The sequence below is a fragment of the Lutra lutra genome, chromosome 10 (assembly GCF_902655055.1).
Source record: "Lutra lutra chromosome 10, mLutLut1.2, whole genome shotgun sequence".
In the NCBI taxonomy this organism is placed as follows: domain Eukaryota; kingdom Metazoa; phylum Chordata; class Mammalia; order Carnivora; family Mustelidae; genus Lutra; species Lutra lutra.
Window position 1 is genome coordinate 97,353,527 of NC_062287.1, and position 14,149 is coordinate 97,367,675.

Genomic DNA, 14,149 nt, shown 5'->3' on the forward strand with positions numbered 1-14,149 from the left:
TTTCCAAACGACTCTGAGTAAGAGGTAAAATCCCTTAAATGGTTTAGAAGACCCTGAAATAATCTGATCTCTATCACCTCTCCACCTTCATCTTCTATCATGCCATTCTTTGCTGCACTCCAGCCAAGTGTCTCAGAGATTTTGCATTTGACCTTCTCTCTTCTAGAATGCCCTTGTGCCCAACGTATAGAGTTTATTCTCTTAACCTCCTTGAGGTCTCTGCTCCAATGTCACCTTCCCAGATGTCCTTTGATCCCCTGTTTAACACTGCAACTTTCACCCCAGCACCTCCTATACTTTAAAATTTTATTCTCCATAGAACTATCACCACCTGACATGCTAGCTAGGTATTTTATCTATTTGTTTATTGTCTTTCTCCCATTCGAATGAGATTTACTGCTGGTGCTGAAATAGTATCTGGTACACAGTAGGTGTTTAGTAAATACTTCTTTTTTTTTTTTAAGATTTTATTTATTTATTTGACAGATAGAGATCACAAGTAGGCAGAGAGGCAGGCAGAGAGAGAGAGGAAGAAGCAGGCTCCCTGCTGAGCAGAGAGCCCAATGCGAGGCTCGATCCCAGGACCCTGGGACCATGACCTGAGCTGAAGGCAGAGGCTTTAACCCACTGAGCCTCCCAGGTGCCCCTGTTTAGTAAATACTTCTTAACTGAATGACTGAATCACTCAATCAGTCAATCAGAGTAATCACTTCACTAGCCCAATGCCCAAGATTATAATAAGAGCCTCACTCACAAGAGACAGTCTTTGCCATACTTCTCTGTCTCTCCTCTAAGGCCTGGGTTTACCTTCCCCCAGCTTCCGTAATACCTCTTTGACACTAAGCCTCTTACTCTGCCATCAGTTTTGTCTCATTTTTGATTTCTCAATACGTGCTTCTCTCTATTCCCAGAACAAGCCATGATTTGGTCACATCACAAATTAATTTCTCTTGGTTGAGAATTCTTCCCTATTTGTCCTCAAATGCCAAACTTCTGGGTAAGAAATCAAAAATTAGATGGATTCATTACAACTTGAATACCAAAGACAACAATTCCTCCAATTTTTTTAGAGGCATAATTAGAGGTAAAGCAAAACTCTCTCTTAATTACAAGGATTCTGCCCCTCACCAAAACAAACAAACAAACAAACAAAAAAACAAAACAAAACAAACCCCTAATCATCTCAAAGCTAAAAAATAGTGATAATTTTAATAATGCTCATACACCAAAATGAAATAAAATGAGAGCACCCACTTTCTCAAATTTCAAACACCCTACTCTAAGCAGATTCAGTGAAAGCCTTCCACAGAAACAACATAAAGCACCAACGGGAACAGAACCTTCACATTTAATTCGGCTTACTCACATCTAATCTGGATTCTGTTAGGACCAAGTATCCCACCATTGAGACTGTGGAGATTTTTTTTTTTTAAGTTTATCTATTTTTTTTTTTTTAGTAATCTCTACACCCAATGTGGGGCTCAAACTCACGATTCTGAGATCAAAACTCACATGATCTTTCAACCGAGCCAGTCAGGCACCTGAGACTCCAGAGACTTGAAAGAGAAACAACACTGACCTGCAGAGGTATTAATATCAGTGGGAAGCCAAGACAAAGACCAACAAAATGGTATAAAGAGGCAGCTGTATAGCCAATATCTCTGACGAACATAGATGCAAAAATCCTCAACAAAATACTAGCAAACTGAATCCAGTAATATATTTTTAAAAAATGATTCATCACGAGCAAGTGGGATTTGTTCCTGGGTTACAAGGGTGGTTCAATATTCGCAAATCAACCAATGTGATACATTACATCAATATGAGAAACGATAAGAATCATATGATCAGGGGTGCCTGGGTGATTCAGTGGGTTAAGCCTCTGCCTTCAGCTCAGGTCATAGTCTCAGGGTCCTGGGATCGAGGCCTACATTGGGCTCTCTGCTAGGTGGGGAGCCTGCTTTCCTCTCTCTCTGCCTGCCTCTCTACCTACTTGTGATCTGTCAAAAAAAAAAAAAAAAAATCATATCATCATTTCAACAGACACAGAAAAGCATCTGACAAAGTACAACAACCATTCATGATAAAAACCCTCAACAAAGTAGGTTTAGAGGGAACATAGCTCAACATAATAAACGCCATATATGAAAACCCAGAGCAGACATCATCCTCAATGGGAGAAAACTGAGAGCTTCTTCCCTAAGGTCAGGAACAAGACAAGGATATCCATTCTCACGACTTTTATTCAACATAGTATCGGAAGTCCCAGCCACAGCAATCAGATAACAAAAAGAAATAAAAGGCATCCGAATGGATATAGAAAAAGTAAAACTGTCACTATTTGCGTATGACATGATACTATTTAAAGAAAACCCAAAAGACACCACCATAAAACTGCTAGAACTAATGAAAGAATTAAGTTGCAGGATATGAAGTCAATGTATGGAAATCTGTTGCATTTCTATACATCAGTAATGAAGCACACCAGAAAGAGAAATTAAGAAAGCAATCCTGTTTATAACTGTACCACAAATAATAAGATACCCAGGAATAAACCTAACTAAAGAAGTGAAAGACCTGTCCTCTGAAAACTATAAAACGCTGATGAAAGAAACTGAAGATGGCACAAAGATATGGAAAGACATCCCATGCTCATGGATTAGAAAAAGAAATACTGTTAAAATGTCTATACTACTCAAAGCACTCTACACATTTAATGCAATCCCTATAAAATACTAACAGCATTTTTCACAGAACTAGAACAAGCAATCCTAAAATCTGTACGGAACCACAAAAGATCCCACATAGCCAAAGCAATCTTGAAAATGAAAAGCAAAGCTGGAGGAATCACATTTCTGGACTTCAAGTTATACTATAAAGCTCAAAACAGTATGGTACTGGCACAGAAACAGACACATAGATCAACAAAACAGAACAGAAAATCCAGAAATAGGGGCGCCTGGGTGGCTCAGTGGGTTAAGCCGCTGCCTTCGGCTCAGGTCATGATCCCAGGTCCTGGGTTCGAGCCCCACATCGGGCTTTCTGCTCAGCAGGGAGCCTGCTTCCTCCTCTCTCTCTGCCTGCCTCTCTGCTTACTTGTGATTTCTCTCTGTCAAATAAATAAAATCTTAAACAAAAAAAAAGAAAATCCAGAAATAAACCCACAATTATGCAGTTAATTAATCTTCAACAAAGTAGGAAAAAATATCCAAAGGAGAAAGTCTCTTCAACAAATGGTGTTAGGAACACTGGAAAGCTACATGCAAATGAATGAAACTGGACCACTTTCTTACACCATACACAAAAATAAGTTCAAAATGAATTAAGGATCTAAATTTAAGACCTGTCTCTCTCTCTCTCTCTCTCTAATAAATAAAAATCTTTAGGGGCACCTGGGTGGCTCAGTGGGTTAAGCCTCTGCCTTCGGCTCAGGTCATGATCCCGGGGTCCTGGGGTCGAGCCCCGCATCTGGCTCTCTGCTCGGTAGGGAGCCTGCTTCCTCCTCTCTCTCTGCCTGCCTCTCTGTCTACTTGTGATCTCTCTTTCTCTGTCAAATAAATAAATAAAATAAATAAAATCTTAAAAAAAAAAAAATCTTTAAAGGGGGGGGGGCACTTTGGTGGCTCAAGTCGGTTAACCATCTGCCTTCAGCTCAGGTCATGATCCAAGAGTCCTGGAATGGAGTCCCACATCGGGTTCCTTGCTCAGCAGGGAATCTGCTTCTCCATCTACCCCTCCGCCCTGCTTGTGATCTCTCTAATAAATAAAATCTTTAAAAATTAAAAATTTTTTTAAAATGTGATACCTGAAACATAAAAATCCTAGAAGAAAGCAAGACAGTCACTTCTCTGATATCAGCCAGACCAACTTTTTCCTAGATAGGTCCCCTGAGGCAAGGGAAACAAAAGCAAAAATAAAACTATTGGACTACATCAAAATAAAAGGCTTCTGCACAGGGAGGGAAGCCTTTACAAAACTGAAGGGCAACCTATGGAATGGGAGAAGATATGTGCAAAGCACATATCTGGTAAAGGGTTGGTATCCAAAATACATAAAGGAATAAAGAACATATAAAATCAACACCCAAAAATCAAATAATCCAACTTAAAAATGGGTAGAAGACATGAACAGACATGTCTCCAAAGAAAACATCCAGATGGCTGACATATGAAAAGATGCTCATCATTATTCATCATCAGGGAATGCAGATCAAAACTACAGTAAGACAGCACCTCACACCTGTCAAATGGATAAAACCAACAACACAAAACAACAGGTGTTGGGGAGGATGTGGAGAAAAAGGAACCGTCTTGCACTGTTGGTGGGACTGCAAACTCGTACAGCCACTCTGGAAAACAGTATGGAGATTCCTCAGAAAGTTAAAAATAGAACTATCCTGTGATCCAGCAAGCATGCTACTGGGTACTTACCCAAAAAACACAAAAATACGAATTCAAAGGGCTACATGCACCCCTATGTTGGACGAATGGATAAAGAAGATGTGGTGTAGACCTCTGCATTGGAGTCTACGGCCATACCACGCTGAACGCACCCGATCTCATCTGATCTGGGAAGCTAAGCAGGGTCGGGCCTGGTTAGTACTTGGATGGGAGACATCTGCATTGGAGTATTAGTCAGCCATAAAAAAGAATGAAATCTTGCCAACTGCAATGACATGGCTGGAACCGGAGTATAATGCTAAGTGAAATAACACAAAGACAAATACCCTATGATGTCACTCATAAGTGGTATTTAAAAAACAAAACAAATGAGAGAAGGCGGTGGGTGGGGGTGGAGAAAGGAACAAACCAAGAAACAGACTGAAACAGAGAATAACGGATAGTTTCCAGAGGGGAGGTGGGCAGGGGCATGGGTGAAATAGGTGATGGGGATTAAGGAGTGCATGTTGAGCATGATTAAAATAAAAACTTAAGGGGCGGCTGGGTGGCTCAGTGGGTTAAGCATCTGCCTTCAACTCAGGTCGTGATCCCAGGGTCCTGGGATGGAGCCCCACTTCAGGCTCTCTGCTCAGCGGGGGGCCTGCTTCCTCCTCTCCCTCTCTCTGCCCGCCTCTCCGCCTCCTTGTGATCTGTCTGTCAAATAAAAAATTAAATCTTAAAAAAAAAAAAAAAACTTTAAATAAAACAAAAACTTAAAAAAAGAGGGGGAGAGAGAGAGAGAGCTGTATGATGCGGGTGCACTCAAAGACTATGCAGGCCCTGAGTCACCCGTGAGAGCCAGTACAAAGGACGGCTGATCAGGTGGAACAAGACTTATTACAGGCTTCAGGACAACCAACATACAAGTTAGAAACATAGCACAATAGTGAAACATCAGAGGAACAACTTCTAGGTCACCTGAGCTCAAGTTACAGAAGTTGTCTTCCATGTGTAACTCTAGATAATGCCATTTCATTTATTCAACAAGAAATTATTAAGGCAATAACCTAGAAGACTAAAGGATGTGGCATAATAATGGGTCTGTCTTCTTTTTTTTTTACCAAGCCAAAAAGAATTTATACTTCATAATGAATCACTGGGGATGGAATTTCAATTCCATTTGTTGAATTCAATTAACACTTTCTGAGCACCTACTATGTGCCAGGTAGTATTCTAGGAACAGTAGGAATATAGACATAGTCACTGCCTTCAGGGGGCTGACAGAAAGGGAAACAAATACTTTTCTCTCATGGGTACAATATTACAAGTAAGTACCTATATGTCTAGTACAAGCAACAAAGAGAAAGTGATTATTTGGGACATTCAGGGAAGTTTCTCAAAGGAAAAGAGGACAGCTGTCTTAGGTTTTGAATAATAAATTGAGTATACTCCCATCCAAAGAAACCGAAAGTGATTTTATATATATCTGAACTCTTTAAATCCAGTAAAGTCAATGGCACAGCAAAGCTACTAAAGATGGACCCTGTCTTTATCATGATCAAGCTGAAAAGACTGGTGCTTTCCTAATTTCCAGGTCACCTTCTCCCTCTTGTGGACCTATGACTAACCCTGCAGATATACCCATTTATTCTCCATCAATGATATTTCTGCTGAGCACTCCCTGGAAAATCCCCATGTGAATAGAGCTGAGGCATCAAACAAGTTCACTGGCCCACAAAGTCTCAAGAGGCTTCAGACTGCTCCAACTCCAAAGCAATTCCCTCACAAAAGTCTAAAAAAACTGAGAAATCAAATGCGGGGTTCCAACTCTAACCTTCAATGTTCTGGGCCAAATTTCCCCAGTCTTCTTTTATCATAAGGGAAAAGTGCAGATCAAAAGACATCAGTTCTCAGAACACACTCAATCTTATTAAATACTTCAGACAAAGGCCTTGTCACCTTTCTGGAGAAGGAATGCAGGCATAATTTAGTTGAGGAAGATTTGGCTCAGATTTTATCTCCTAGTTGTTGGGATTTTTATAGTGGACTCCAAACTGGGATCACTTCCAAAAACCTCATCAATGCAATTCTATGGGCAAATAACTAAACAATGTTTCTCCTATATCCCTAAAACACTGTGTTGGTTACATTTTTACAGAGAGACAATAATTGTAAATGAATTATCAGACCTCCAGGTTTTGTTTTGTTTTTTTTTTTTTTAAGATTTATTTATTTATTTGACAGACAGAAATCACAAGTAGGCAGAGAGGCAGGCAGAGAGAGAGGAGGAAGCAGAGAGCAGAGAGCCCGACACAGGGCTCAATCCCAGGACCCCAGAACCACGACCTGAACCGAAGGCAGAGGCCCCAACCCACTGAGCCACCCAGGTGCCCCAGACCTCCAGTTTCTTACAAAGAGAGTTGACTGAAGAGCCCACTGCGCCACCCCTACCCCTTAATGATCTACAGGAGCAACAGAGGTTCTGACAGAGAAACTCAATCTGTGAACGCACTAATTTCAAATGAAGAGGAGGAAAGAGTGCCCTCTTTAGGACCTAATGGTTTGAATCCCACGGTTCTTTTTTTTAAGATTTTATTATTTATTTGACAGAGATCATAAGCAGGCAGAGAGGCAGGCAGAGATAGAGAGAGAGGAGGAAGCAGGCTCCTTGCTAAGCAGGACCCTGGGATCATGACCTGAGCCGAAGGCAGAGGCTTTAACCCACTGAGCCACCCAGGCGCCCTGAATCCCACGGTTCTTATAAGCACCTCTTAAGAAGTCATTTCTGTAGATCTAAGTTTTTTCATTTAAAAAAAAAAAGAAAGAAAGAAAAGAAAAAGGGCTGGATTAAATACACTCTAGGTTTTCTCCAGTTTTAAAATGCCATTTAAGTAATTTTCTCTTTTTCCTAATACCAACCTTTCGAAGCCACAGGGACTCCTGCTGCAAGGAGCCACAAGACCCTGACCTTCTGCTAGATACTGGGCTATCAGACCCAAAAAGAAGTTTCTGGGGGCGCTTGGGTGGCTCAGTCAGTTAAGCATCTGCCCTCAGCTCGGATCATGATCACAAGGTCCTGGGATCGAAGCCCAAATCGGGCTCCCTGCTGGGTGGGGAGCATGTTTCTCCCTCTGCCTCTCCCTGTTACCCCCCCCTGCTTGTGCTCTCTCTCTCTGTCAAATGGATAAATAAAATTTTAAAAGAAGAAGAAGAAGAAGTTGTTGTTGTTTCTGGTGGTGAGGAAAAGGTCTGCCACCCAAGTTATAAGTTTTAATCTGGAGTCAAGACTACACAGACAGCTTGCCCTCTACCGCTCACAGGCAAAAGGAGACACACTGTGAGCTGGTTAGAGCTCAGCAACAGAGCTATACTGAAATGACACACTTGTGCTCAATATTCTCACTATTTTCAAACGCTATTAATTAAACCAGCAGCACCGAGGATCAAAATATGCTTCCTTTGTCTATCTCCTACTACAAGGCCAAAGAATAAATCTCCCTTCAAGCAGACTAGGCACACAATAAGGACACCATCCTTTCCTGCCGGCCATACTAGTCTAGCAGCAGCAACAGCCAACAGTGACACTGCTGGGGAAAGCCAAGCAAGGGCCGGCTCATTAGCTAGAGAACATCAGGTCCCTTTTGAAGGTGGCAGAAGATGCTGATAAGCACTTGAATGTATTAGGGATTTACACTAGAATGCAGCCACTCAAATTACGAGGAAGCGATGGCCTTCTACAAAGGCTATGCACTTGGAATATTTTACATTGTACCTCACTTTTGAGCAGGCTGTCAGCCCCCACAGTACCATCTCATCCTAGCTCATCTCAAGTGACTCCACAAATCAGTAACTATTATATTTTACAATGAAACCATGCATTATTTGTATATTTTTAAAGAAAAATATATTTACACAATTGTTTACTAGAGCCTACATTTTTAAACATTTGAACTTCTTTATTTAAAACACAAACATAGTTTCTGGGGTTTGTGGGTTTTTTTTTTAAGATTTATTATTTGGGACACCTGGGTGGCTCAGTTGGTTAAGCATCTGCCTTCGGCTCAGGTCATGATCCCAGCGTCCTGGGACTGAGTCCCGCATCGGGCTCCTGCTCAGCAGGGGGCCTGCTTCATCCCTCTGCCTCTGCCTGCCACTCTGTCTCCCTGTGTTCACTCTCTCTGACAAATAAATAAATAAAATCTTTAAAAAATTTTTTTATTTACTTATTTGAAGAAAGAGACAGCAAGAGAGAGAACACAAGCAGGGGCAGTGGGAGAGGGAGAAGCAGGCTTGCCACTAAGCAGGGAGCCCGATGCAGGACTCGATCCCAGGACCCTGGGATCATGACCTGAGCCGAAGGCAGATGCTTATTTAACTGACTGAGCCACCCAGATGCCCCAGTTTCTGGGTTTTAAATGGTCTACTTTTATTAAGAAGTGATTAATATTTTAGTCACATGTGACTATTTACATTTAATTAAAATTTAAAAATGTACATGTAGGGACGCCTGGGTGGCTCAGTTGGTTGGACGACTGCCTTCGGCTCAGGTCATGGTCCCGGAGTCCCGGGATCGAGTCCCGCATCGGGCTCCCAGCTCCATGGGGAGTCTGCTTCTCCCTCTGACCTTCTCCTCACTCATGCTCTCTCTCACTGTCTCTCTCTCAAATAAATAAATCTTAAAAAAAAAAAAATGTACATGTAGCTCCTCAGTTCACACTAGCCATATTTTGAATGCTTATTAGCCACATGTGGCTAATCCCTACCATACTGGACAACACAGATACAGAATACTTACATCACTGTAGAACAGTTTATTGGATGGCATTGTTCTAGAGAAACATATATTTTCAGATGAAATTTATGTCTGGGTTGGGGGAGTCAACAGGGGATATAGACAAATGGAAGCTGGACAAATGTTAATAATTTTTAAAGTCGATGAGTAGATATAGAAAAGATTCACTTATTAAACTTTCTATTTTTATATGTCTGAAGATTATCATAATAAAAACTAATGAAACTAAAATTAATAAAAATGTTTCACCTAAAAATGAGGTATCACACTAAGGAATATCCCATGGTTGGTAGCTTAGAAAAATCTGTAGTCCTACAAACTAGAATTCAATCCCCACTCAACCTCCTTATGGATCTTTAACAAGAAACTCGGCTTTTCTGAGCCTCACTTTCCTCAAATGTAAGATGAGACATCTGGGGCACCTGGGTGGTTCAGTGGGTTAAAGCCTCTGCCTTCATATCTCAGGTCATATCTCAGGGTCCTGGGATCAGGCCCCAAATCGGGCTCTCTACTCAGTGGGGAGCCTGCTTCCCCCTCTCTCTCCCTCTCTGCCCTGCCTCTCTGCCCACCTGTGATCTCTGTCAAATAAATAAATAAATCTTTAAAAAAAATAATAAGATGAGACATTTAATACCTGCCTTGCAGAGTTATGGTGGAAATTAGAAGTAACTAGTGCAAAGATATAGTATCTAACACATAGTAGGGCCTCAGTAATTGGTATCTCTAATCATTATCAAACAGAGTTTACTTTAAACCACTCAGATATTTCTCAGAACAACACCAGAAGAGGTACTACTACAACAGAAATGCACAAAGGCTAACTGACCAGAGGCCCACTGGTACTATGGAAACAGGTCCTGGGAGGCTTTTAAAGCAGTAACTAAAGACAGTTCTTTTACAACTACCTTTCATAAACCTTTTTGCATGCCTACTCTATGTCAGACACTGTGCTTGCTACCTTCCCACCTCTCTTGACAAAGAGGAGTAACAGCTCAAGTTCCTAATATGGGCCGTTAGGCAAGGCAAATATTACAAAGCTGGGAATTTAGATGTTAACCCAGAACTAGTCTCAACTATATGAGCATAGTAACAACCTCTATATTTTGTCTATCTTTCATATCCAACCAAGTGTCCTATCTTCGCCTTAGCAACAGCCCCTAGTAACCACCCAATATCTTACATTCAACATGTTCTTTCCTGTCTTAGAATGTGCTGGTCTCCTAAAATAAAAAGGTCTTTCCCTAATCTACCCATCTTTCAAGACTTGATTTCATACAGCCTTCTTTGATGATACTTCCCTTTCTCTGAAATGAGACTGCATTTAATCTCAGTACCACACAATGAAGCATTTGGGTCATCTACATTTTTTATATAATTGCATGTAAATAAGTCCTGCCTTTATAATAACACTCCCAGTGGGTAAAGACCAGGTATTATACTTCTTCCGTATTCCCTACAGTGCCTAGCACAGTGCTGGAAAAACTGTAACCATTCAACAAATACTTATTAACTGGGTAACTCTCTAAAGCATTCTCCCAAAATAACAAGTACATTATGTACACAATCCATATTCCCACCCTTGTTAGAAGCTTATGTCAGAAATTTCAGTTGCTTCAACAGAGGATGTAATGCAGAGCAATATGCTGTTTGGATCCAACAGGCATATTCTGGGAGTTGGTGATTACGCTAGATGTGACCTTTACAGAATTACAGAAAGAAGTCCCTAATAAATCAAGATAGATGCGCACACAGCCATACATGGAACATGTGGTAGGCGGTCAACTACACCCACTCCGTTTCTTCCATGGAAGAGTTGCCTGGGATGCTGATCTGAGTATGGAGAGGCCTTCCTTCTACAAACTATTCTTCTTCCTCACCTTGAGGTGAATGTCCATCTGGAAGATCTCCTCAAAGAATCTTAACTAAGCAACTAATCTGCTATCCAAAAAAATATGTATCCCTAAAAAAATGGACTTTCCTTGACATACATACACACACACACACACACACACACACGCAAATTTTCTTTTCCCTTCTGTCAAGTTGCAGTGTTCCAAAAGATAAGGTTTAACAGGTGAACACAACTATCCAAAGAGACATGACTGAAAAAGAGCTAATATGCTAGTCTGCAGCCTCTGGGACATTTTCTTTTTTCACAATAACTAGTGCTGCACATGCAATCCTCCAAGAAGGTCAAAAAAGCAGGGCAGAGGAAGTCAATGGTTCTACCTCCTCTTGCACCTGTAACCTGATCTATATTCTTTTTTTTTTTTTCCATATTCTCCTTTAAGATGAAAGGCCTCACGAGCTTAGCCAGAAAAGGAGCTAGCAGAACCACGTGACTTATACTGTTAGGCCCCGTTCTATCTCTGCCACCAGAGCAAGATCTTCCAAGAAGATGCAATGGATATCAGGGAGACCAAAACCAGATGCACGGGTCCCAGACGCTCCAGATCCAGCCACAACATCTACAGGACTGAAGGAACGGACGTAAGGAGAAAAGCAAGGGATGTAGGAGAAGACACGAAAGCACCTGCTTACCTCCTGAGTGAATCTTCCTCAGAGCTCTCCTCAGGCATATCCTGATGTAAGGCCTCCTGTGGTACAGTTCCAGATCTGCTAGACTGGGTGTAAATTCTTTCCCAGTGGCCCGTCTCCTGGTTGAAGGCCACTCCCACAGTCCGCTCCTCCTGCGGACTAGCAGAGCTGCTCAACTCCAGCCTGCTGGAGCTGGGCGTTTGGCCCTCAGTCCGCTCAAGGGGTGGCAGCTGGCTGCCACTCGATGGCATGCCCTCGAAGGTGGTGGGGACCTGCCAGGAGGAGCTGGCCTCGCTAGAGGAGTAGTTGGGTGTGGTTCTTTCCCAGCGCAGGGTGTCATTGTTGAAGGTCAGGAGATTGTGGCAAGCGCGACAGCGGTTCAGGTGGCCACGGGACAGGTTGGAGTTGTTCTCACTACTGTGTGGGGTGGGCTGGTGGGAGGGGGCTGGCCTCTCGGACTCAATGTTGTTATTGAGCATCTCCTGGGCCTGCTGGGTCTGGGGGGCTTCTCCACTCAGGCTGTGATCCAGCTCCTGCAGCCGGTCATACTCCAGAAAGAAGCGTCTCAGGTCACACTGAAGCTCATGGCGAATGCTGCCCGAGTTGTTTTGGCTGGAGCCGCTTCCTCCATCTGACTCAGCTGCCAACCCTGAAGCTGGAAAACCCCTCCCTTCTGTGGCTGAAGTGTACACAGACGCTTGAGAGCCACCTTCCTGCTGCCTCAGCACAGACAGCAAACTCACCGAAGAGGCACTGGTCCTGGGTGGAGGCATGGATTCTGCCTCAGAGCGGGAGTTCAGACTGAGCACTGTCCGGGTCCACTCGGACCCTGTCAGCCCAGGAGCTATTTCTCGGTGATATCTAGAAGGGTGGCTGGACAAAGGGCCTCCCAAAGAGCGACGGGTGGGGCCCAGACTGAGGTTGCGGAGCGTGTTGCCGGCAGTGCTGCTCTGGACTGTACTGAAGGCAGACGGCCGGTTCAGGAGGCCCTGGTCCTGCTGCGCTGACGAGGCCTGCTCCGGGGGATGGAAGGGCTCGGTCTGTACAAAAGAAAAGGAAGGGGTAGTAGCCCTGGCAGAAGCAGGGGGGACACTGTCCTGGTGTGGCAAGAGGGAAGGAACTCGAGTGCCAGAGCAGCGGCTGCAAAGGCACAGGATCCCAAGGTGCTGGCAGCACTCAGCTGTGGGGTAACTGACCCGCTGTCGGAGCCGGATGTAAGCGGAAGTCCTGGGGCGCTCCGTGGAGGGCTGAGGGGGAGGCGGTGGGGGTGAGGGGGGTAGCAGAATCTTGCACTGTGCTTTGCTCTCCCACCTGGATGCCAGAGGAGCGGGAGGACAGCATGTGCAGGAAATTGTGGAGGAGAGGTGTCCGGCGAACTGGCTGTGATTGTAGCAGGGCACGCTGACGGTAGTGGGATAACTCTGTTCCGTCTATGGGAATCTCTGGTTCGTCATCGCCCTGCAGGGGGAGAGCGAGGCAGTTAGGTAGAACCTCCAGGTAAATCAAGGCAAACTAACTACTGACTCTGACTACCATCCAAGGAAAATAGTCTTCATGGAGAGACAACAACCCTACCCTGAAGCACTGAGGACTAACTGGCTTTAGCTTCCGGATCATCATATGGAATTAAATTGTTCACTTCCAATTAGTGACACTTCTGAATGGGTACAGAGGGCAAACCGACGCTTTTACAAAGTGCATCTCTCTGACACAGAGGCAGTGAGAGAAGCAAAAATGTCAAGCAGCCAGAGGCACAAAAATGACAAGCTATCCAACACAGCCCGGTTACTTCTAATAAGGTGGTCACTTGGGGGTTTCAGAATTGACTCCCCTGTCAAGGCTATGGCTAGCATTTTGAATACACAGTCTGAAGCTAGTTCTCAATCTCGACTAGAAAAGAAACACTTGGGCATTACAAAGTACAAGTCTAATAAAATCAGAATTGGAGCACTAGTTTAGGAAAAAACTCCCAGTTTAGATGGAGTTGGAACTGCTGACTAACTTACCTGCTGATTAGAGGGGTTAACAATGGCTGTGAGTAAGTAGTGTCCGAGAGGATCAAATCTCACCAGACTGAAAACACAAAAAGAAAGACAGACACGCATAGATGTTAAAGAAGAGGAAGTCTGTGTTCAAATGTACGGCAATCACTACTGATAACTGCGGATTACCCAGGCATCCTCTTCATTCTAGGAACTTTCAAAACTCTTGAAGAAATCAAAATAGTAGGGCTCAATACTTCTTGTTATCTCCTCACACCTGCCAGAATAGGGGACTGTGTATCACGAAGATAATTTTTAAAAAGCACCTAGGTTTCTGTCCCAAGAAGCAGCTACATTAAGCACACGCTTGCTTATACCGAAGAGCCCATCAGAGCAGTAAAGCACAGCACACTCCCATCCCCTGGCACTGGGTTAGTTAGTTCTGCCCTCACAAAGCA

At 43.3% G+C, this 14,149-nt stretch overlaps 1 protein-coding gene across 3 annotated transcripts in view; it reads right to left on the bottom strand.

Annotated features, from left to right (window-relative positions):
• The window catches only part of AMBRA1 (autophagy and beclin 1 regulator 1), a 178,437-nt gene that overhangs the window by 130,811 nt on the left and 33,477 nt on the right, over positions 1–14,149 (bottom strand). For all 3 annotated transcript variants that reach the window (XM_047693076.1, XM_047693075.1, XM_047693074.1), the window contains exons 6-8: positions 13,716–13,782; positions 13,021–13,167; positions 11,713–12,749 (exon numbers count right to left, since the gene is read on the bottom strand). In XM_047693076.1, coding sequence (XP_047549032.1) covers positions 11,713–12,749; positions 13,021–13,167; positions 13,716–13,782 — 1,251 coding nt within the window. The remainder of the gene's footprint in view (positions 1–11,712; positions 12,750–13,020; positions 13,168–13,715; positions 13,783–14,149) is intronic.